The sequence below is a fragment of the Hippocampus bargibanti genome, linkage group LG07 (genome assembly GCF_051943395.1).
Source record: "Hippocampus bargibanti isolate YZ-2025 linkage group LG07, ASM5194339v1, whole genome shotgun sequence".
NCBI classification, from domain to species: Eukaryota; Metazoa; Chordata; class Actinopteri; order Syngnathiformes; family Syngnathidae; genus Hippocampus; species Hippocampus bargibanti.
In genome coordinates, this window is record NC_142740.1 from 2126778 (window position 1) to 2150000 (window position 23223).

Genomic DNA, 23223 nt, shown 5'->3' on the forward strand with positions numbered 1-23223 from the left:
GCGTTTTTAGCCGAAAAAAACGACCATGTATAGTAAGGCGTTTTTAGCCGAAAAAAACGACCATGTATAGTAAGGCGTTTTTCGACGAAAGAAACGACCATGTATTGTAAGGCATTTTTACCGCACAAAAACGACCATGTATAGTAAGGCGTTTTTAGCCGAAAAAAACGACCATGTATAGTAAGGCGTTTTTAGCCGAAAACAACGACGCACGAAAATAACGACCATGTATAGTAAGGCGTTTTTAGCCGAAAAAAACGACCATGTATAGTAAGGCGTTTTTAGCCGAAAACAACGACGCATGAAAATAACGACCATGTATAGTAAGGCGTTTTTAGCCGAAAAAAACGACCATGTATAGTAAGGCGTTTTTAGCCGAAAAAAACGACCATGTATAGTAAGGCGTTTTTCGACGAAAGAAACGACCATGTATTGTAAGGCATTTTTACCGCACAAAAACGACCATGTATAGTAAGGCGTTTTTAGCCGAAAAAAACGACCATGTATAGTAAGGCGTTTTTAGCCGAAAACAACGACGCATGAAAATAACGACCATGTATAGTAAGGCGTTTTTAGCCGAAAAAAACGACCATGTATAGCAAGGCGTTTTTAGCCGAAAAAAACGACCATGTATGGTAAGGCGTTTTTAGCCGAAAAAAACGACCATGTATAGCAAGGCGTTTTTAGCCGAAAAAAACGACCATGTATAGTAAGGCGTTTTTAGCCGAAAAAAACGACCATGTATAGTAAGGCGTTTTTAGCCGAAAACAACGACGCACAAAAATAACGACCATGTATAGTAAGGCGTTTTTAGCCGAAAAAAACGACCATGTATAGTAAGGCGTTTTTAGCTGAAAAAAACGACCATGTATAGTAAGGCGTTTTTAGCCGAAAAAAACGACCATGTATAGTAAGGCGTTTTTAGCCGAAAAAAACGACCATGTATAGTAAGGCGTTTTTAGCCGAAAACAACGACGCACGAAAATAACGACCATGTATAGTAAGGCGTTTTTAGCCGAAAAAAACAACCATGTATAGTAAGGCGTTTTTAGCTGAAAAAAACGACCATGTATAGTAAGGCGTTTTTGGCGAAAAAAACGACCATGTATAGTAAGGCGTTTTTAGCCGAAAAAAACGACCATGTATAGTAAGGCGTTTTTAGCCGAAAAAAACGACCATGTATAGTAAGGCGTTTTTAGCCGAAAACAACGACGCATGAAAATAACGACCATGTATAGTAAGGCGTTTTTAGCCGAAAAAAACGACCATGTATAGCAAGGCGTTTTTAGCCGAAAAAAACGACCATGTATAGTAAGGCGTTTTTAGCCGAAAACAACGACGCACGAAAATGACGACCATTTATAGTAAGGCGTTTTTAGCCGAAAAAAACGACCATGTATAGTAAGGCGTTTTTAGCCGAAAACAACGACGCACGAAAATAACGACCATGTATAGTAAGGCCTTTTTGGCGAAAAAAACGACCATGTATAGTAAGGCGTTTTTCGACGAAAAAAACGACCTGTAAGGCATTTTTACCGCACAAAAACGACCATGTATAGTAAGGCGTTTTTAGCTGAAAAAAACGACCATGTATAGTAAGGCGTTTTTAGCCGAAAACAACGACGCACGAAAATAACGACCATGTATAGTAAGGCGTTTTTAGCCGAAAAAAACGACCATGTATAGCAAGGCGTTTTTAGCTGAAAAAAACGACCATGTATAGTAAGGCGTTTTTAGCCGAAAACAACGACGCACGAAAATGACGACCATGTATAGTAAGGCGTTTTTAGCCGAAAAAAACGACCATGTATAGTAAGGCGTTTTTAGCCGAAAACAACGACGCACGAAAATAACGACCATGTATAGTAAGGCGTTTTTGGCGAAAAAAACGACCATGTATAGTAAGGCGTTTTTAGCCGAAAACAACGACGCACGAAAAAAACGACCATGTATAGTAAGGCATTTTTAGTTGAAAAAAAACGACCATGTATAGTAAGGCGTTTTTCGACGAAAAAAACGACCATGTATTGTAAGGCATTTTTACCGCACAAAAACGACCATGTATAGTAAGGCGTTTTTAGCTGAAAAAAACGACCATGTATAGTAAGGCGTTTTTAGCCGGAAACAACGACGCACGAAAATAACGACCATGTATAGTAAGGCGTTTTTAGCCGAAAAAAACGACCATGTATAGCAAGGTGTTTTTAGCCGAAAAAAACGACCATGTATAGTAAGGCGTTTTTAGCCGAAAAAAATGACCATGTATAGCAAGGCGTTTTTAGCTGAAAAAAATGACCATGTATAGCAAGGCGTTTTTAGCTGAAAAAAACGACCATGTATTGTAAGGCATTTTTACCGCACAAAAACGACCATGTATAGTAAGGCGTTTTTAGCCGAAAAAACGACCATGTATAGTAAGGCGTTTTTAGCCGAAAAAAACGACCGTGTATAGTAAGGCGTTTTTAGCTGAAAAAAACGACCATGTATAGTAAGGCGTTTTTGGCGAAAAAAACGACCATGTATAGTAAGGCGTTTTTAGCCGAAAAAAACGACCATGTATAGTAAGGCGTTTTTAGCCGAAAAAAACGACCATGTGTAGTAAGGCATTTTTAGACGATAAAAACGACCATGTATTGTAAGGCGTTTTTAGCTGAAAAAAAAAACGTCTATGTTGTTTTCGGCTAAAAACGCCTTACTATTCATGGTTGTTTTTTTCGGCTAAAAACGCCTTACTATACATGATCGTTTTTTTCGGCTAAAAACGCCTTACTATACATGGTCGTTATTTTCGTGCGTCGTTGTTTTCGGCTAAAAACGCCTTACTATACATGGTGGTTTTTTTCAGCTAAAAACGCCTTACTATACATGGTCGTTTTTGTGCGGTAAAAATGCCTTACAATACATGGTCGTTTTTTTCGTCGAAAAACGCCTTACTATACATGGTCGTTTTTTTTCAACTAAAAATGCCTTACTATACATGGTCGTTTTTTTTGTGCGTCGTTGTTTTCGGCTAAAAACGCCTTGCTATACATGGTCGTTTTTTTCGGCTAAAAACGCCTTACTATACATGGTCGTTATTTTTGTGCGTCGTTGTTTTCGGCTAAAAACGCCTTACTATACATGGTCGTTTTTTTCGCCAAAAACGCCTTACTATACATGGTCGTTTTTTTCAGCTAAAAACGCCTTACTATACATGGTCATTTTTTTCGGCTAAAAACGCCTTACTATACATGGTCGGTTTTTTTTTCGCCAAAAACGCCTTACTATACATGGTCGTTATTTTCGTGCGTCATTGTTTTCGGCTAAAAACGCCTTACTATACATGGTCGTTTTTTTCGCCAAAAATGTTTTTTTTTTTCATTTTTTTCAGCTAAAAACGCCTTACTATACATGGTCGTTTGTATCGTGCGTCGTTGCAAGGCGTTTTTGGCCGAAAAGAAACGACCATGTATAGCAAGGCGTTTTTAGCCGAAAAAAACGACCATGTTTATATAGTAAGGCATTTTTAGACGATAAAAATGACCATGTATTGTAAGGCGTTTTTAGCTGAAAAAAACGAACATATATAGTAAGGCGTTTTTAGCCAAAAACAACGACGCACGATATAAACGACCATGTATAGTAAGGCATTTTTAGACGATAAAAACGACCATGTATAGTAAGGCGTTTTTAGCTGAAAAAAACAAACATATATAGTAAGGCGTTTTTAGCCAAAAACAACGACGCACGATATAAACGACCATGTATAGCAAGGCATTTTTAGCCGAAAACAACGACGCACGAAAAAAAACGACCATGTATAGTAAGGCATTTTTAGCCGAAAAAAACGACCATGTATAGTAAGGCGTTTTTAGCTGAAAAAAACAAACATATATAGTAAGGCGTTTTTAGCCAAAAACAACGACGCACGATATAAACGACCATGTATAGCAAGGCATTTTTAGCCGAAAACAACGACGCACGAAAAAAACGACCATGTATAGTAAGGCATTTTTAGCCGAAAAAAACGACCATGTATAGTAAGGCGTTTTTAGCTGAAAAAAACGACCATGTATAGTAAGGCGTTTTTAGCCGAAAACAACGACGCACGAAAAAAAACGACCATGTATAGTAAGGCATTTTTAGCCGAAAAAAACGACCATGTATAGTAAGGCGTTTTTAGCTGAAAAAAACGACCATGTATAGTAAGGCGTTTTTAGCCGAAAACAACGACGCACGAAAAAAAACGACCATGTATAGTAAGGCATTTTTAGCCGAAAAAAACGACCATGTATAGTAAGGCGTTTTTAGCCCCCCCAAAAAACGACCATGAATAGCAAGGCGTTTTTAGCCGAAAAAAAACGACCATGTATAGTAAGGCGTTTTTAGCCGAAAACAACGACGCACGAAAAAAAACAACCATGTATAGCAAGGCGTTTTTAGCCGAAAAAAACGACCATGTATAGTAAGGCGTTTTTAGCTGAAAAAAACGACCATGTATAGTAAGGCGTTTTTAGCCGAAAAAAACAACCATGTATAGTAAGGCGTTTTTATCCCCCCCAAAAAACTTTTTTTTTTTACACCACCATCTTCATCGTCCTCTTTGTTAACTTCTATCGCCATAGTTACCTAGACAAGAAAAAGAAGTCAAATGATGGCTTTGTACATCCAGTTAGTTCCGTTTGACGAGCCATGCCGCTGTTTGTAATACTCACCGCTGCCACTAGATGACACTGCAGGCCCACGTCAGATTCCAAAACAACCGGTAGATGATGACATGTTTCATTCGTATATTTATTATTTCTTGAATGGGGAGTGCAGGGGGGGCGAGAGGTGGGGGGGGGCGAACATTCAGTTGTGAGCAATCTATACATTTATACACAGAAGGGGGGGCGGGGGGGGGTTGCTCTGCATGACCGTAGCAAGCACACACAAAAAATCAAACGGAGGAATCCAAACATTGTTTCAGCTCCCCCAGACCACCCCCCCCACTCCATTATTAACAACAACAGAGCAACACGATCCGCTTGTTTCTATGATTCCATTCTGAAAACAGATGACCAATACAAAGAATGTTTTCTCGAAAAATGGCGGAATGCTCGGCAAATCCATTTTTTTGTTGGTCTTTCTAATCGATCAATAAAAATGATTGTGAAAGTAAATTCAGGATAATTCACTGGCTCGTTCCCTTAGTTAGCTTTTTTTTTTGGGGCGGGGGGTATGGTGAACCCCCGTGATTATCGTTGACAAGATCAATAAATCAAAATGAATCTCCTCAACTCACTTCACCAATTCGAGGCAACCGGATGACATCAAAGTATGATACAGTGATACCTTGGCTTACGAACCTAATTGGTACCCAGAGAGTGTGTGTACGGCGAAAAGTGTGTATTCCAAACATTCATTTCCCATAGGAAACCATTACAATGAGAATAATCCGTTCCCAGGTCCCCATAAAATAATAATTATTATACATTTCATTTATAAGTGCTTTTCAAAACTCTCAAGGTCACTTTACAGTCACAGGATAAGTTTTTCTGTGGGTGGGTAGCATCATTTTCAACTATGTAAGCCTTAAAACTACACACAATATACCTTATTTTATGTATAATAAATGTGCTATGGTATTGTAATTAAAGAAATAAACATTACTGGATAATAAAGTCGTTTTATTTACCTTTGTGATGGTCATTGATGGCTTGATGGAATGGATGGCTTTTTGCATAAAGTGTCTCTGGGTTGTACATCTTCGAAGTTGTGATATTGCAACAGCAACGGATGCAGGCAGACACACCAGAAACTTCATTGATAGCTGGTTCCCTTAGTTGTCTTTTCTCTTCAAATTGTAGAGATGGCTTGTGCGGGTTATTTGTGGAGCCTTATTGATGGGATATTTTAACCTTGCAGTCTACACTCTGCCTTTGGACTATCAATAAAGTTGAAACGAGTCCAAATTTCACTGTGTTTTTTATCCATTTTCTCACCATTTCACTTTGTTTTTTTGGTTGTTTTTCACTTGTGTTTTTTTTTCAGCTCTGTCGTCTCTCTTTCGTGTGTGTGTTTATGTTTATGTTTATGTAACCCCTCCCTCCGCTCACTGCTGCGTGTGTCCGCTCACTCCTCTACCACGCATCTTGACCAATCACGTGCGGCTTTAACCGAAGACTGGGGGGGCGGGGAATAGCGGGAAAAAAAAGCCAGCTCGTTCGCGAACGACACATCACTCATTGTGGCGCTCCGAAATGATATTATATTCTCGCAAATTTAACGTTCGCAAGGCGAAGTTCGTTAGCTAAAGCATTCGAAAGCCGAGATATCACTGTAGTTACTTACATGCCCCGCCTCTTAAAGGCACAGGAATGAAAAGATGTCTTTTTTTTTTGCGATGCAGTTTTTTAAATATTTTTAAATAATAATTTTGATTTATCGCGAGTGTGTTATCGCAAGGGTTCGCTGTCCAATCAAAAGAAGGCGGAGTTAATACAAATGATGAACAAAAACAGATTGGAAAACTTTTACCCGAAATATCTCAAAATACGTCAACAAAAAAAAATTAAAATCAGAATTTGTTGAAAACGTGTAAAGCACCGCCTCTTCCACTGAAAGATACGCGTGATAAACGACGACTTCTAAATACACGTACGACATCCCGCCTTACGATTCAGAGTACACGGACGACATGTGGCCCAGGCTGCGCTCAAAGCTGCTTGTGTGGAAATAGGCGCCCTCTTCTGGACTGGAGGAGAACTGGCACACTGTACTGCCTTGAAGCTCTTGATTCAAGTTGAAGCCTGGGAGACGCACACACATAGCACACATGATGACACTGAGCTGAACGGAATCATTATGGGATGGCGCACCTGCGGGGCCCAGAGAGTTGCTGGTGGCCATGTGGAAGCCATTTTGTTGAAGGGAAACGTAGGCGTGAGAATCTTTAGCGCCACCGTTCACCGTTTGCTCCATGCAGAACGAGTCCGAGAAGTGGAAGCAGCTTTGGAAGCTACCTTGGAATTCTGAAGAGGTGACAAAGAGAAATGGAAGCTAGCGTGAGCGTTTCTGCGTCTTTTTTTCTGGCCAATCAGATTTAAAGGATAACCGACACCATTTTTTGTTTCCTAACTGACATCAGAAAAACGTTTTATAGCATCTAAAATACCCAAAACACGCGGGCTGATATTTTTATTTAAATGCAAAACACCAATAAAAATGAGCTAAAGTGTCCCAAAACTACTTCAAAATGTTTCAGATGGCCCCGCCCCCTTTTTCGTGACATCTTGCCTTTGCTCGAAAATCAAAACAATGGCTTCAGATACGGAGAAGAGGCTTTCTTGTTACTCATCCAGTTATGAATATGATTCAAATAGTTCTGAAGAGGAAAGCATACATGTTTGCAATCGATTAAAGAAGTCCTTCCGTCTCATTTTGAGGCATCTGGACTCCAATGTAGCGCCCCAAAAAATGCACAAGATGGCGCCCAAGCTGCCGTTTGAAATGGGCTGATTTGTCTGCTGGAAATTTTTGTCAACTAGTATCAAATAGTAGTCTTGGTGCAACACACAACGATTCACCACCGCGTTATTTATGTGTTTCTGCTTCTTCTTCTTCACACTTTACAGTCACAGGATATTTTTTTCTGCTGGTAAGCAGCGGCAGCCACACGGACCAGCGTTCACTCAACCCGGAACATAAAAAACTAACAAATAATAAAATAAATAAACAAACGAAATGGATTATTTATTTATATAAACCAATATGTGTGTCTAGTACTTTGTACAGCCGCCCCCATTTCAAGCTCAGATAACTCCAGACCCATATAATTTAGGAATTAACTCTTTTTTTTTTCTGATAAAATAAGAGTCTAAAATTTCTTACGCTGAATTGAATGTTTATGTAGTCCTACAAGTCTACATTCTGTGGGTCTTGCAATTTGTGTCACAATGACAAAAACCCTGGCACTGGATTGGACACATTTTTGCACATGATCTGGCAGTGAATGAGTTAATGTTCTGATTTGAGCGTTGGGATGATGAAAAGGCAATTGAAAACATTTGTCCTCTTTTTGGACCCGCAAAAAAAAATAATCTCTATTTTAGATGCTATTGTGAGTCTTAACTTAGACTTTGTCATTGTCTGCGTTGTCGCAATAGCGACGAGGCGACAGCGTGACCACAAAGCGTCTACGGGGCTCGCCATGTTTTTTTTTTTTTTCTTGTTGTTTTCTTTGCCCAAGTGGACTTTGGGAAAATGCTCCTCCGGATATGAGAGTCAGCTTTTTTCTCAACCTTTTGCTGCGCATGGACGCGCGATTAGCTTGACAGGCAACGTCACATCGGTGGCCAAAGCATTAGCTACGCCTTCATTATGCCATGAAATTGTTTGGAGTTTATTTGTGAAATATTTCATTGTGACGTATATTTCATCAATGATGTGGATATCTCTTATTTTTCATTTAATGTTGATTATTTTTTTAATAATAATAATAATAATAATAATAATAATACATTTAATTTTAATTGACCTATATACACCTGCATACAGTACATACAGTTAATACACCATTTATTTATTTAGGTATTAACATATTTATTCATCATTTTATTTATTTATTGTCTATTTATTTATTTATTTAATTATTTAACTATTTCTCTATGTATTTATCTATTTTTATTTATATATTTGTCTATTTGCCCATTTATTTATTTATCTATGTATTTATTTTTATTGATTTATTTAATTATTTATTTAGTTTTAATGTATTATAGAATTAATATTTTTATTTATGTATCTATGTATTTATCTATTTTATTGTAATTATTTATCTATTTGTTGTTTATTTATTTAGTAATACATGTATTTATTATTTTTATCATGGTTATTTATTTATTATCTATTTATTTCTTTAACTATTTGTCTATGTATGTATCTATTTTTGGTTAACTATTTATATGTACTTGTTATTTGTCCATTTATTTATGTAGTTATTTATCGGTATTAATTTCTTTGCATTTATATATGTATGTATTTATTTGTCAATTTGCCCATTTATTTATTTATCTATTTATTTGTCAATTCGTCCATTTATTTATTTATTGTTCATTCATTTTTATGCATTTATCTATTTTTATTTAACTATTTATTCGTTATTTATTTATTTGCATTTAATTATTTTTGTCTTTATACATTCAAGCATTTATGTATTTACATTTATGTGTTTACATACATTTATTTATTTACTTACGTATTTATTTACTTACGTATTTATTTACTTACATATTTATTTACTTACATATTTATTACTTACATACTTTTTACTTACATATTTATGACTTACATATTTTTTTATGCGTAGGTGTGTCCTGCGCTTGGGAGCAAAACGTCCTGGTTGGCCTTACCGTTGTTGGGGGTCTGATGGTGTTGATAGTGAGCGAAGGGTTTGTGCTGAACTTGGACGTGATGCTTCTCCAATGCGGGAGGGGGCGCAGGGTGAGGTGGGGTGCCTGTTCCCTTCATCGCAGGAGAGAGGTGTGGACCCGGCACCCTGGAGAAAACCCACAAACACACGCAGATGTTGTCTTCCAATCTCAATCCATCATCTCAGGAACTGAAGCGAGTGAAAGACGCGATGACATCCCGAGCGGACCTCCTAGGAGGAGACGTGTGGAAACTTTTGGGGCCTCCTCACAAATTCAAACTGTGCTTTCGAGTCAACTTTTCGGCCATCGTGATTCTCTGAGCAGCTGAGTACAGTGATACCTTGGCTTACGAACTTAATTGGTTCCCAGACAGAGTGTGTAAGGCGAAAAGTGTGTATCCCAAAAATTAATTTTGCATAAGAAACCATTAAAATGAGAATAATCCGTTCCCAGGTCCCCATAAAACATAATTTTCTACTTTCTAATTTAATTTTTTAAGCCTTAAAACTATACCAAATATACCTTATTTTATGTATAATAAATGTGCTATAGTACAGTAAAGTCTCGTTATATTGATATCGGATATATTGATAGTCCCGGTTATATCGATACTATTTCTATGCACGCACGGAGAAAATTACATGCAAACAGGGTCGGATATATCGATAGTCCCGGTTATATCGATATTTTTTCGGACTCCCTTGAATATCGATATAACGAGACTTTACTGTATTATAATTAAAGAAATAAACTACTATATAATAAAGTCGTTTTATTTACCTTTGTGATGGTCATTGATGGCTTGGTGAAATGAAGTGTCCGGTTTCATCAGCATGAAACACCTGATGAGGAAAGTAGCCTTCTTCTTTCACCATCTTGAGAATGATCCCTTGTAGGTGCTTTCTCTGCGATAATTTTACCTTGTTCCTCATCAATTGTGTTCTGTTGAGCTGGGATGATAGCTTTTTGCATAAAGTGTACAGATGGCTTGTGCGGGTTATTTGTGCAGCCTGATTGATGGGAATTTTAACCTTGCAGTCTACACTCTGCCTTTGAGCTATCAAAGTTGAAACGAGTCCAAATTTCACTGTTGTCTAGCCATTTTGTCACTCTCTCTATTGTCGCCTGCCTGTCCCCTTATTGTTTAAACCACCTCCTCTCACTGCTGCGTTCTTGACCAATCACGTGACTTTAACCGACGACTGGGGGCTGGGAATAGAGGACCAAAACAAGCCGGCAGCCATTTTCTTGTTAGGAGAACGGGCTCGTTCGCGAACGACACATAACTCATTGTGGCAGCTCCGTGTTTATCCCGAAAAATAGTTTGTATGCCAAGGTACAATTTTCATACATTTAACGTTCATAAACCGAAAAGTTTGTAAGCCAAGGGGTTGCTAAACCGAGGTATCACTGTACGATTAACGCAGGCCGCCCACACTTCGCAGCGCGACCCGAAGTGAGCCTGTGCAGAAGCGCTTCTGGCCCACACGACCCCGAGCGAGTAGTCTGCACTGCGTCACGGGCTGCTCAACGCGCACGTTGTCGTTGAAAAACACACCAAATGGTGTTTATCCAAAAGCCGTAGCTGTAAAGTATTGACCGCGAAGGGAATATGAAAGTAGCCAAATGACATCATGCTTTTTTGATTGGAGGCGCTCAAACCACCGAATGGAATGCTTGTTTATTTTGATTTTGAGGGGGCGTAAATGGGATTTTCACATTGGAAAACACCCACTCACCTGTCCGTGTGTGTATATATATATATATATATATATATATATATATATATATATATATATATATATATATATATACAGTAAAGTCTCGTTATATCGATATTCAAGGGAGTCCGAAAAAATATTGATATAACCGGGACTATCGATATATCCGATATCGATATAACCAGACTTTACTGTATATATATATATATATATATATATATATATATATATATATATATATATATATATATATATATATATATATATATATACATGCCGGTCCCAAGCCCGGATAAATACAGAGGGTTCCCCCCCCTCCTGATGCCTCAAAATGACACGGAATAAATTCTTTAAACGATTGCAAACATGTATGCTTTCCTCTTCAGAACTATTTGAATCATATTCATAACTGGATGAGTAACAAGAAAGCTTCTTCTCCAAATCTGAAGCCATTGTTTTGATTCTAGAGCAAGGCGAAGACGTCATAGCGTGACACCACGAACAAGGGGGCGGGACCTTCTGAAACGGGCCACTTCCGGTTTCAAATTGAAGTACTTTTTAGACACTTTAAGTCCTTTTTATTGGTGTTTTGCATTTGACAAAAAAATATCATACTGCGTGTTTTGGGTATTTTAGATGCCATAAAACGTTTTTCTGATGTCAGTTAGGAAACAAAAAAAGTGCTGTCGGTTGTCCTTTAAAGTGCGGGCTGTGGTTTCATTCCTTCCAATGTGAGTGCAGGTGAAGTCCAAAAATATTAAGGAGGAGGGGGTTTAGGGGGTCGCGAGATTTTGGTGTTCACAGTAGAAGCTCTTAATGGTTTGCCACTCAAATTCAATTAGCCGTCCGGCGTCAATCACGTCAGCTGCGCAATGGAAACGCCGGCGGCTAATATTTGCAGAGGGGCTCTAATATCAATACGCGCGATGTCAACGGCAACATTCAGCCGGCGATGGGGCTCTGCGCAGCACTAAAGCGCCCGAAGGGTTGGAAGGTGAGCGACGGGCGGAAAAGTGACATAAAGTGCGGCCACTGTAAGTGGTCCGTTTTGATTTGGGGGCATGCGAGGGGGTGGGGGTGTTAATACATTCAAAGGACAACCGACGCCTGCAGACAAGTTGCGTCCATAATTTGTAAGATTACTTCAAATGACTTGTACTGAACGTATTTTACAAAGATTCCACGGCATATAGCTATATTTTACCTTTAAAGACTCACGCTGAATATTCAGAAAGTCTTGTTTTCGAGTTGATGATGATTCCTGACGTGACGTCACGGAGGGAACGCCCCTGACCGAGAAAGCGACACACAATGCATTTTGGGTACTTTGTTTGGTCTGAAAACTTCGTGTTGATGACGAAATTAGAAGGAAAACACATAAATAACGCCATGGTGAATCGTTGTGTGTTGCACCAAGACTACTATTTGATACTAGTTGACACAAATTCCCAGGAGACAAATCAGCCCATTTCCAACGGAGCTAATTTGTTTATGTATTTATGTGTTTATGTATGTATGTATGTATGTATTTATTTATGCATTTATGTATTTATGTATGTATTTCTGTATTTATTTCTGTATTATGTATGTATTTATTTATGTATTTATGTATGTATTTGTTTATTTATTCATTCATTCATTTATGTATTTATTTATATATTGGTTCATTTATTTATTTATTTATTCATTTATTTATTTATTTATTCATTTACGTATTTATTTATGGATTCATTTATTGATTCAATTATTGATTGATTTATTTATTCATTTATTTATTCATTTATGTATTTATTTATGTATTTATTTATTTATTCATTTATGTATTTATTTATGCATTTATGTATTCATTTATTGATTCAATTATTGATTGATTTATTTATTCATGTATTTATTCATTTATGGATTCATTTATTGATTCAATTATTGATTAATTTATTTATTCATTTATGTAATTATTTATTTATTGGTTCATTTATTTATGTATTTGTTTATTTATTAATTCATTTATGTATTTATTTATTCATTTATGGATTCATTTATTGATTCAATTATTGATTCATTTATGTATTCATTTATTTATTCATTTGTATTTATTTATTTTTTGGTTCATTTATTTATGTATTTATTTATTTATTTATTTATTTATTTATTCATTTATGTATTTATTTATGCATTTATGGATTCATTTATTGATTGATTTATTTATTCATTTATGGATTCATTTATTGATTCAATTATTGATTAATTTATGTATTCATTTATTTATTCATTTATGTAATTATTTATTTATTGGTTCATTTATTTATGTGTTTGTTTATTTATTAATTCATTTATGTATTTATTTATTCATTTATGGATTCATTTATTGATTCAATTATTGATTCATTTATGTATTCATTTATTTATTCATTTATGTATTTATTTATTTATTGGTTCATTTATTTATGTATTTATTTATTTATTTATTTATTTATTTATTTATTTATTTATTCATTTATGTATTTATTTATGCATTTATGGATTCATTTATTGATTGATTTATTTATTCATTTATGGATTCATTTATTGATTCAATTATTGATTAATTTATGTATTCATTTATTTATTCATTTATGTATTTATTTATTTATTGGTTCATTTATTTATGTGTTTGTTTATTTATTAATTCATTTATGTATTTATTTATTCATGTATGGATTCATTTATTGATTCAATTATTGATTCATTTATGTATTCATTTATTTATTCATTTATGTATTTATTTATTTATTGGTTCATTTATTTACTTATTTATTTATTTATTCATTTATGTATTTATTTATTCATTTATGTATTCATTTATTGATTCAATTATTGATTGATTTATGTATTCATTTATTTATTCATGTATGTATTTATTTTGTGTGCATCCCGAGCGTTTTGCCGAGTTGTCGTCCTCGCAAGGGAACTCCGGTCCTGATGTAAGGCTGCTTAGCAAACCCCCCGCGTAACTTTTTCCAGCTAGGAGAGGTTTGCTCATCGCTTCGAAGCTGTTGTGGGACATTGCAAACTGCAGTTGGACGCCAAAAAAAGAGAGCAAGCGATGTGTCACGCCGACCTCGCCGTGACCACAACGGCCCCTCATCCCCGTACGGGGGGTTAGTAGGGGACAAGTGGACTTGTTTCCAGTAAGCAGAGCCAAATCGGTTTGTATCAGCGGGAACCGAGGAGGTCATCGGCCAAACGGGATCGCCCTTGCCTTGCCCGCCGGGAATGAGGATGAGAAATCGGTGGAAAACAAAACGGGAACCAAAAAAAAAGTGGTGATCTTGATAATATTATCCGTGTGATTCATCTATTTTTCAAAATCCACGTAGATTCTCTTGTACAATCTTCAAAATGCTCTCATTTGGGCTCGAATCACATTACGACGTACTTGCAAAATCAGCAAATAAGCAAGAACTAATGAATTATTTGATTGATTAATCAATCAATACATTATCAATCGATTAAATAGCAGACAAGTCATTGACTAGTTAATTCATTAAGGTGTTAATTAAACGGTCGCGGCTTGGAATTGAAGCGGCTGAAAATATCAGCCTGCGTGTTTTGGGTATTTTAGATGCTAGAAAACGTTTTTGAAAAAATGGTGTCGGTTGTCCTTTAAAGGACAACCGACACCATTTTTGTTTCGTAACTGACATCAGAAAAACGTTTTATAGCATCTAAAATACTCTAAAACACGCAGGCTGATATTTTTAGTCAAATGCAAAACACCAATAAAAAATGACTTCAAGTGTCCCAAAACTACTTCAAAATGACCTCGGAGATGGCGAGTTTCAGAAGGCCCCGCCCCCTTGTTCATGACATCACGCCAGGACGTCTTGCCTTGCTCTAGAATCAAAACAATGGCTTCAGATTGGGAGAAGATGCTTTCTTGTTACTCATCAAGTTCTGAATATGATTCAAATAGTTCTGAAGAGGAAAGCATACATGTTTGCAATCCATTAAAGAAGTCCTTCTGTATGAATTCGAGCCGTCTGGACTCCAATGTAGCGTCCCAGAAAATGCACAAGATGGCGCCCAAGCTCCGTTGGAAATGGGCTGATTTGTCTGCTGGGAATTTGTGTCAACTAGTATCAAATAGTAGTCTTGGTACAACACAAAACGATTCACCATCACATTATTTATGTATTTTCCTTCTAATTTCGCCATCAACACAAAGTTTTCAGACCAAACAAAGTACCCAAAATGCATTGTGTGTCGCTTTCTCGGTCAGGGGCGTTCCTTCAGTGACGTAGGGTGAGGACTCGTCACCAACTCAAAAATAAGACTTCGTGAATATTCAGCGCGAGTCTTAAAAGGTAAAATATAGCTATATGCCGTGGAATCTTTGTCAAATACGCTCAGTAGAAGTCATTTGAAGTGATCTTACAAATTATGGACACAACTTGTCCGGTGGTGTCATTTGTCCTTTAAATAACAGCGGAAAGGTACTGCCCCGCCCCTTTCCCGCCCCCCAAAAAACACTCCAATATACGCAGTCCATTCTACTCACCCATCCCTGTTACCCTCTATGGGCGACAAATGACGCGGGCTACTAAGATCCGGGTCCAGGCAGTGCTGTCGTGAGGGCAGCTCCGCGGCGGTTGCGCTAGCGGCGGCGGCGGCGGTGGCGAGGAGCTCGGCGGAGGCGCTGTGGTGATGGTGGGGGGTGCCGGGGTACAAGCCTTAAAAGACAAACACAGCTAATTGGTCAAACGTGGGGTTTCACATGAGCTGAGATGCCAAATTTTTGTTTTGAAAAACTGTCCAATCACGTCCGTGTAAGATCTCAGTCGTACAGGAATGGTCCATCGATGAAAAGGTTTCTTCAGCCGTCATCTGTACGTTTTGCTTTCCATCCAAGAAGCTTTGTCAGCAAATTAAAGTCTTACTGGTAGTTTCGGCCCTATATATATATATATATATATATCCCTACTGTCCAGACGTGGCGGTGCCGGACTCTGCTATGATAGGTCCCTGCTCTCTGGTTTGGGGGAGCAGAGGACTAATCCCTGCGGCTCCAGTGATAGCTTCTAAAACCCTGGAACCGCAGGGATTAGTCCTCTGCTCCCCCCAACCAATATATATATATATATATATATATATATAGGGCCGAAACTACCAGTAAGACTTTAGTTTGCTGACGAAGCTTCTTGGATGGGAAGCGAAACGTCCGACACCTTCAAAGAAGTACAGATGACGGCTGAAGAAACCTTTTCATCGATGGATCATTCCTGTACGACTGAGAGTTTCCACAGATGTCCAATCACATGAGTTTTATTTTTTGGGGATTTTATAACAAAGTTTTTTTTTTTTGGGCGCCGCCACGGGGGTTGGGTACTTTCAGCTGCTTGTCGTTATTGTGCATAATGAAGTAAAAAGTTACATGTGCTCCTCCGACGGCAGAAACATTTGAAAGGAAGAGGAAGCGGTTTGAGGCTTTCCTTTTGTTATTCATCTGCATAACCTCAACGGGCAGATCGTTGTTTCGCAAAGCCCTATCGAGCCAATGAACGTAAAATGAAAAGTCAAAACGGTTCTGAGTCGCTTTGGAGCAGAAAACGACACCCAAAAATCTACTGTATAGAGGTAACATCCGATTTACGACCGGCTCGACTTACGATCACCTGTAATTTACGAATATATATATATATATATATAGACTTTGAACGGATTATGATTTTTTACATTGATTTTAATGGAAAGTGCTGTTTTGGTTTTTGAACAAATCGGTTTTCGAACAGGTTTCTGAAACGGATTACGGTCGAAAACCGAGGTATCACTATATATATATATATATATATATATATATATATATATATATATATACACATACATATATATATATATATATATATATATATGTATGTATGTATGTATGTATGTATGTATGTATGTATGTATGTATGTGTGTGTGTGTGTGTGTGTGTGTATGTATGTATATATATATATATATATATATATATATATATATATATATATATATATATATATATATATATATATATATATATATAGCCAGCGAGATCGCAAATAGAGAGCTAGCTATTTATCTAGGTAGCTATTGGCTATCAATTAGCTAGCGAGCTAGCTTTCTATCTGTTTGAGTTACTTCAGGGGTGGAGTGAACGCTAGTGCGTGTGGCTGCCGCTGCTCACCCACATAAAAATAACTTATCCTGTGTCTGTAAAGTGACCTTGAGCTTTATTTCGTGCCCTCTTTTCCATGCCGATACTTGTTTCAATGCTAATATATATTTATCTACGTTGCTAAAATGCGACCGTGATGCCCGAACGTTCTGCCCGCATCCATACAAAAATGACGCATGCAAAATTTGAGCATGACATGTTTTTAAAAGGCCAGTACGGCTGTGGAGAAGTTACGTTCAGTTCAGGGTTATTTATATTTTTACTCTGGAAATTTCACTCTTCATTCCCGGCGAGAGCCAACCCCCTCCTCCATTTTTTTGTTTTGTTTGTAGTTCGTCATTTCAATGTGTCTTGTTATGCAAAGAGCGCTCGGCAACAGGGCAAGCCAAGGAAACGTTTATTCATCGGCCATTTTTCACGTCAGCGGGCGTCCGCACCACTTTGGAGTAGGACGGAGACAAATGCGTTTTGAAGAGATTCAAGAGAAAAGAGCGATGCCCTTGTAGGCCTCCCTCCCGCTTTTTTTTTTTCTGGAGAATACATCTGTCCTTGTTTTGAAGCTTGTACGCCGTCCAAAATCCCCCGTGTTCCTTCTTATTGTTGCTGGAACTCGCCGCACCGTTGACATGCGTGTGTGCCCCCCCCCCCAAAAAAAAAGATGATTCAGGCTGTTTATTGCAACGGGAAAAGAAGTCTAATGCTCAACTAGCTTTTCAGGCTAATCGCGCTAATAGCTATTCATGCTAATCAGCAATGCACAAAGAGCATACGCGAGCTAACGAATAGCATCAGTATTGCTGGTTTTATAAAGCTTAATAATAATAATAATAATAATAATACATTTTATTTCCAAGCGCCTTTCAAAACTCTCAAGGACACATTTTTTTATTGTCTAGTATTTTATAAGGTAGGTCGCGGCAGCTAGCTTCCCGCGGTTCATTGTCACTAAGTCCTTATCGCTATTTTGTGGGAACAAGATGGCCGCTCAAATGAATAATAACAATAATAATACATTCATAAGCGCCTTTCAAAACTCTCATGGTCACTTTACAGTCACAGGATAAGTTTTTCTGCGGGTGAGCAGCGGCAGCCACACGCGACAGAGTTCACTCAACCCGGAATAACTCAAATAGATAGAAAGCTAGCTAGCTAATACATAGCTAATAGATAGCCAGCCAGATAGCAAGGTTAGATAGCTAGCCAGCTAATAGCTAACTATATAGATAGCCAGCAATCTGGACAGCTAATAAATTGCAAATAGCTAGCTAACTAGGTAGCCAGTCAGATAGCCAGTTAGATAGCTAGCTAGCCAGCTAGTTAATTCCTAAATTATACGGGTCTAGAGCATGATGCTCTAAAAGTCGTTCACTGTTAGCGAATGGATAATGAATCCCATGAAATCAGGATTTTGAAGCGTGAACGATATAGCGTTGACATTTTTATTTTTGCAGTCCGCTGACTTTAGATGACATTCGGCTTTATTTTGAAACGAGGTTCAACTGCGTTTTTTTTTTTCGAGCTAAATTTGACGTCAGAGTTCGGAGTGTCCAACCTGTAAAAACATCTTGGTTCATCCCCGGCGCGCAGCCATCTTTGTTGCTATAGAGAAGTTGAGTCTGACTGGAGGTCTGGAGGTGCTGCATGGACAGACAGTCGCTTAGCACGTCTTGCTCCAGGTGAGGACACGGACGAAGCTGAGGACGAGATACAAATCATCACCAAAAAAAATCAATACGGGAAAAAAATGAGTATAAGGGAGCAGCGGGATGAGCTAGCATTGTATACGCGATACGATAGCCACTGTTTCACATTGTAGCAATAACATACCTGCCAACGTCTGAAAGCAGAAAAGCCGAGTAATACATGCGCAGTAACCTGCATTGTTAGCATTATTAGCATTTGTTATCATTTCAAATTATATATAGCGTACTACAACTTTTATACGGGAATTGTAATCATTTATACGAGTAGCTATTAGCCAAAGTTGACAGGTAGGAAACTCAAACTTGTGTCATTTTCACCATTTCTTGAGCGAAGTCGAACTCCTGGAAATGCTTAGGAGTATTCCTTACGAAACGACTGTAGTTTTCTTTTACTTTTCACACAATGTGTTGATTTTTTTTCCCGGTATTTGCCATTAAACAACAGTGATAAAAACGATGCTAACAATTCATCTCAAGGAAGCTAACAGCTAGCCCTGTGCCGATCGCCTGTTCTCGTGTTTTGAATTAACGTTGAGTAGAGTATAGTGATACCTCGTCTTAAGAATGCTTTAGCTCACGAACTTTTCGCCTTACAAACATTAAATTTACGAGAATATAATCTTGCCATACAAACTAGTTTTCAGGAAACACATGGAGCGCCACAATGGCTGGCGGACTAGTTTTCGGCGGAAGAACACCAAACCACACGGCCGAACAGCGGCCCGGTGGCTGCCGGACTACTTTTCCACTACTACCTTTTTTGAGTGCACTCAGTGCAGACGTGGTTTGTTATGGAGTGGATGCTTTTGCTTTTTTGGGTCTGAAAAAGATCCCACCACAGGCTAGTTAAGCCAAAGAGGACACAAAGGAAAATTACGGTCGAGCAGAAGAAGAAAAAAAAACACGAACGAGGTGTGCGTTTGTGTGACTTAGCGTCCCAGTATCAGTATGCTAAGTCGAAAATTGCTACGTGTGGATAAGGGTGTTTCTGTGTTGTCTAAGCAACAGTCTCAGGCAATTGAAGAGGTTGAAAAACTTCTGTTTGGGTTAACGAAAAGCAGCTAGCATGGGACAGAGTGTGTGAGGGTATTTTTGCCCAGAAAGCACGGCAACTTCACTCGGATACCATCAAAAGGAAACTATATCAACGACCATCACAGAGGTAAATAAAATGACTTTATTATACAGTACAGTTTATTTCTTTCATTATAATACCATATCACATTTATTATACATAAAATAAGGTATATTTTATGTAATTTTAAGGCTTAGAAAATTAGAAAATTATGTTTTATGGGGACTTGGGAACGGATTATTCTCATTTAAATGGTTTCCAATGGGAAATTAATGTTTGGAAGACACACTTTTTGCCTTACACACACACTTTCTGGGAACCAATTAAGTTTGTAAGCTGAGGTATCAATGTACTTACGATTATGACGATGTTGGATTTGTTTTTATTGGAAACCGTAATTTTCATGATTATCCCGTAACCCGGAATGGGATAATGAAAACCGTAGTTTTTACGGCAAATCCGGATTAGTTGGCAGGTATGCAATAAAAACAACATATTTGAGCAAAACCGGGACGCTTCACTTTCTGTTTATCGTCCGCAAAGCCTTGGAGCAAGACAAGGCGCAAATGTGCAGTTGATTTGTGTTTCTTTCATGTGCGCTTCCATGTTGTTCTCATTGTCAGCAAACAATCGCTTGATATTTTGAGCCAATACGACAGATAAACAAATCATGTCGCCACAAAGCCCACATCTGTCGGAAACAAGCTAATAAAGCTCGCCATCATCGAGCAGAGATGTAGTACGTACGCCGTGGTCGAGCGTTCTCACGATAATTAAGCGGGATGGTTCTACCTAACGGTATATTGTTCGGAAATCGATTTATCTGCCCTGTTTTTCTATGCAAACAAATTAAAATAAAGACATAAATTAACTAGTAAATAAATATGTATTGTATTGTAAATAAAATAAATAAACAAATACATAAATATTGGTAAAGCGCGATATAAATCAATATGCATTGTATTGTTAATAAATAAACAAATACACATAAATACATAAATGCACAAATAAATAAATAACATATTTTACGGTTTATTATTATTATTATTTTTTTTACTTTATGCTACTTCCGGGTTGAGTGAACGCTGGCGCATGTGGCTGCCGCTGCTCACCCGCAGAAAAAATATCCTGTGACTGTGAAGTGTCCTTGAGGGTTTTGAAAGCCGCTTATAAATGAAATGTATTATTATTATTATTATTATTATTATTATTATTATTATTATTATTATAAGGCGCACATTTGACCTTAAAGAACAAAATACTTATTTGATATTTTATTTTTTTTTTAATTATGCTGCCATGTTTTCTATGAAAATAAACCAATTAAAATAAATAACTACTAGTAAATATATATGTATTGTATTCTAAATATAATAAATAAACAAATACATAAATATTGTTACAGCGCTATATAAATCAATATGCATTGTATTTTAAATAAATAATCGAATACACATGAATAAATACACAAATAAATAAATACAGATATAAATAAATAACATCATTTCCGGTATATAATAATAATAATAATAATAATACATTTCATTTATAAGGCGCCCATTTGACCTTAAAGCACAAAAATACTTTTATTTGATATTTGATTTTATTTTTTAATTATGCTGCCATGTTTTTCTATGAAAATAAACCAATTAAAATAAATAACTAAATAAACTAGTAAATACATATGTATTGTATTCTAAATATAATAAATAAACAAATACATAAATATTGTTACAGCGCTATATAAATCAATTATGCATTGTATTGTAAATAAATAATCGAATACACATAAATAAATGCACAAATAAATAAATACAGATATAAATAAATAACATCATTTACGGCGCAGGTGTCAAAGTCAAGGCCCGCGGGCCAAATCCGGCCCGCCACATCATTTTTTTCGGCCCACGAAAGCAAATCAAATTTGTTAAATTCCATGATGATTGCTAAAAACTGAGCCAAAATTTCATATTTTTGGATGTCAACCACAATAAAAGTCCTTATTCTTGACTTCAGATTTGAAAACGAGTTATTCATTAATTTGCTGTGTGCTCTATATGTAATATTTGAAGGGATTTAAACATTCTAATGGGTTCCCCAAATTCATAACGGCCCTCGAGAGGAAACCATAACTACAATGTGGCCCGCGGCAAAAAATGACTGACACCCCTGATTTACGGTATATAAGGCGCCCATTTGACCTTAAAGCACAAAAATACTTTTATTTGATATTTGATTTTATTTTTTAATTATGCTGCCATGTTTTTCTATGCAAATAAACCAATTAAAATAAATACATTAATTGACTAGTAAATAAATATGTCTTGTATTGTAAATAAAATAAATAAACAAATACATACATATTGTTAAAGCGCTATATAAATCAATATGCATTGTATTGCTCATAAACGAATACACATAAATAACAAAATAAATGCACGAATAAATCAATAAATAAATAAATAACATTTTGCGGTTTAAAAGCCGCACCTTTGACCTTAAAGCACAAAAATACATTTCTTTGATATTTTATTTTTTTAATTTTGCTGCCATGTTTTTCTATGCAAATAAACCAATGAAAATAAATACATTAATTAACTAGTAAATAAATATGTATTGAATTGTAAATAAAATAAATAAACAAATACATAAATACTGTTGAAGAAATATATAAATCAACATGTACTGCATTGTAAATAAATACATACACATAAATATATACACATAGAAATAAATAAATACAAATAGAAATAAAAATACATAAATCGCACCGGAGTATAAGGCGTACTTTCAATAAATGAAAAAAGTTTTCAAAATATAATATATAAATATATAAAAGTTTTCCAAATGTATGTACTTCTTCTACCTGCTGGGGCTCAATATTACTTGACATATATGGCGCACCTGCGTATAAGGCTCAGAATCATCTTTGGAAGAAAATCAAGGCTTTTGGGTGCGTCGTATAAAGCAGAAAATACGGGAAATAGCATCAATCAAAACATGGTGTGAGTGAACATCCATATTTTCGGAATGTGGAAGGAAACCGAGATTCAAAGCCAAGAGTTGTGAAGGAGCTACGCTAACTTCAACGTTTACGTATTGACGTCTTGACTTTGTTTTTTTTTTTTTTTTCTCCAATGTGTCCGTCTACTCGTGATG

General features: G+C 36.7%; 1 protein-coding gene across 2 annotated transcripts in view; it reads right to left on the reverse strand.

The window, feature by feature from the left end:
* Nucleotides 1–5790: 5790 nt before the first annotated feature.
* glis1b (GLIS family zinc finger 1b) overlaps nt 5791–23223 on the reverse strand; it is a 91716-nt gene continuing 74283 nt past the window's right edge. For both annotated transcript variants that reach the window (XM_089001608.1, XM_089001607.1), the window contains exons 6-10: nt 18839–18980; nt 15651–15822; nt 9372–9517; nt 6840–6992; nt 5791–6770 (exon numbers count right to left, since the gene is read on the reverse strand). In XM_089001608.1, coding sequence (XP_088857734.1) covers nt 6634–6770; nt 6840–6992; nt 9372–9517; nt 15651–15822; nt 18839–18980 — 750 coding nt within the window. In that variant the 3' untranslated portion in view covers nt 5791–6633. The remainder of the gene's footprint in view (nt 6771–6839; nt 6993–9371; nt 9518–15650; nt 15823–18838; nt 18981–23223) is intronic.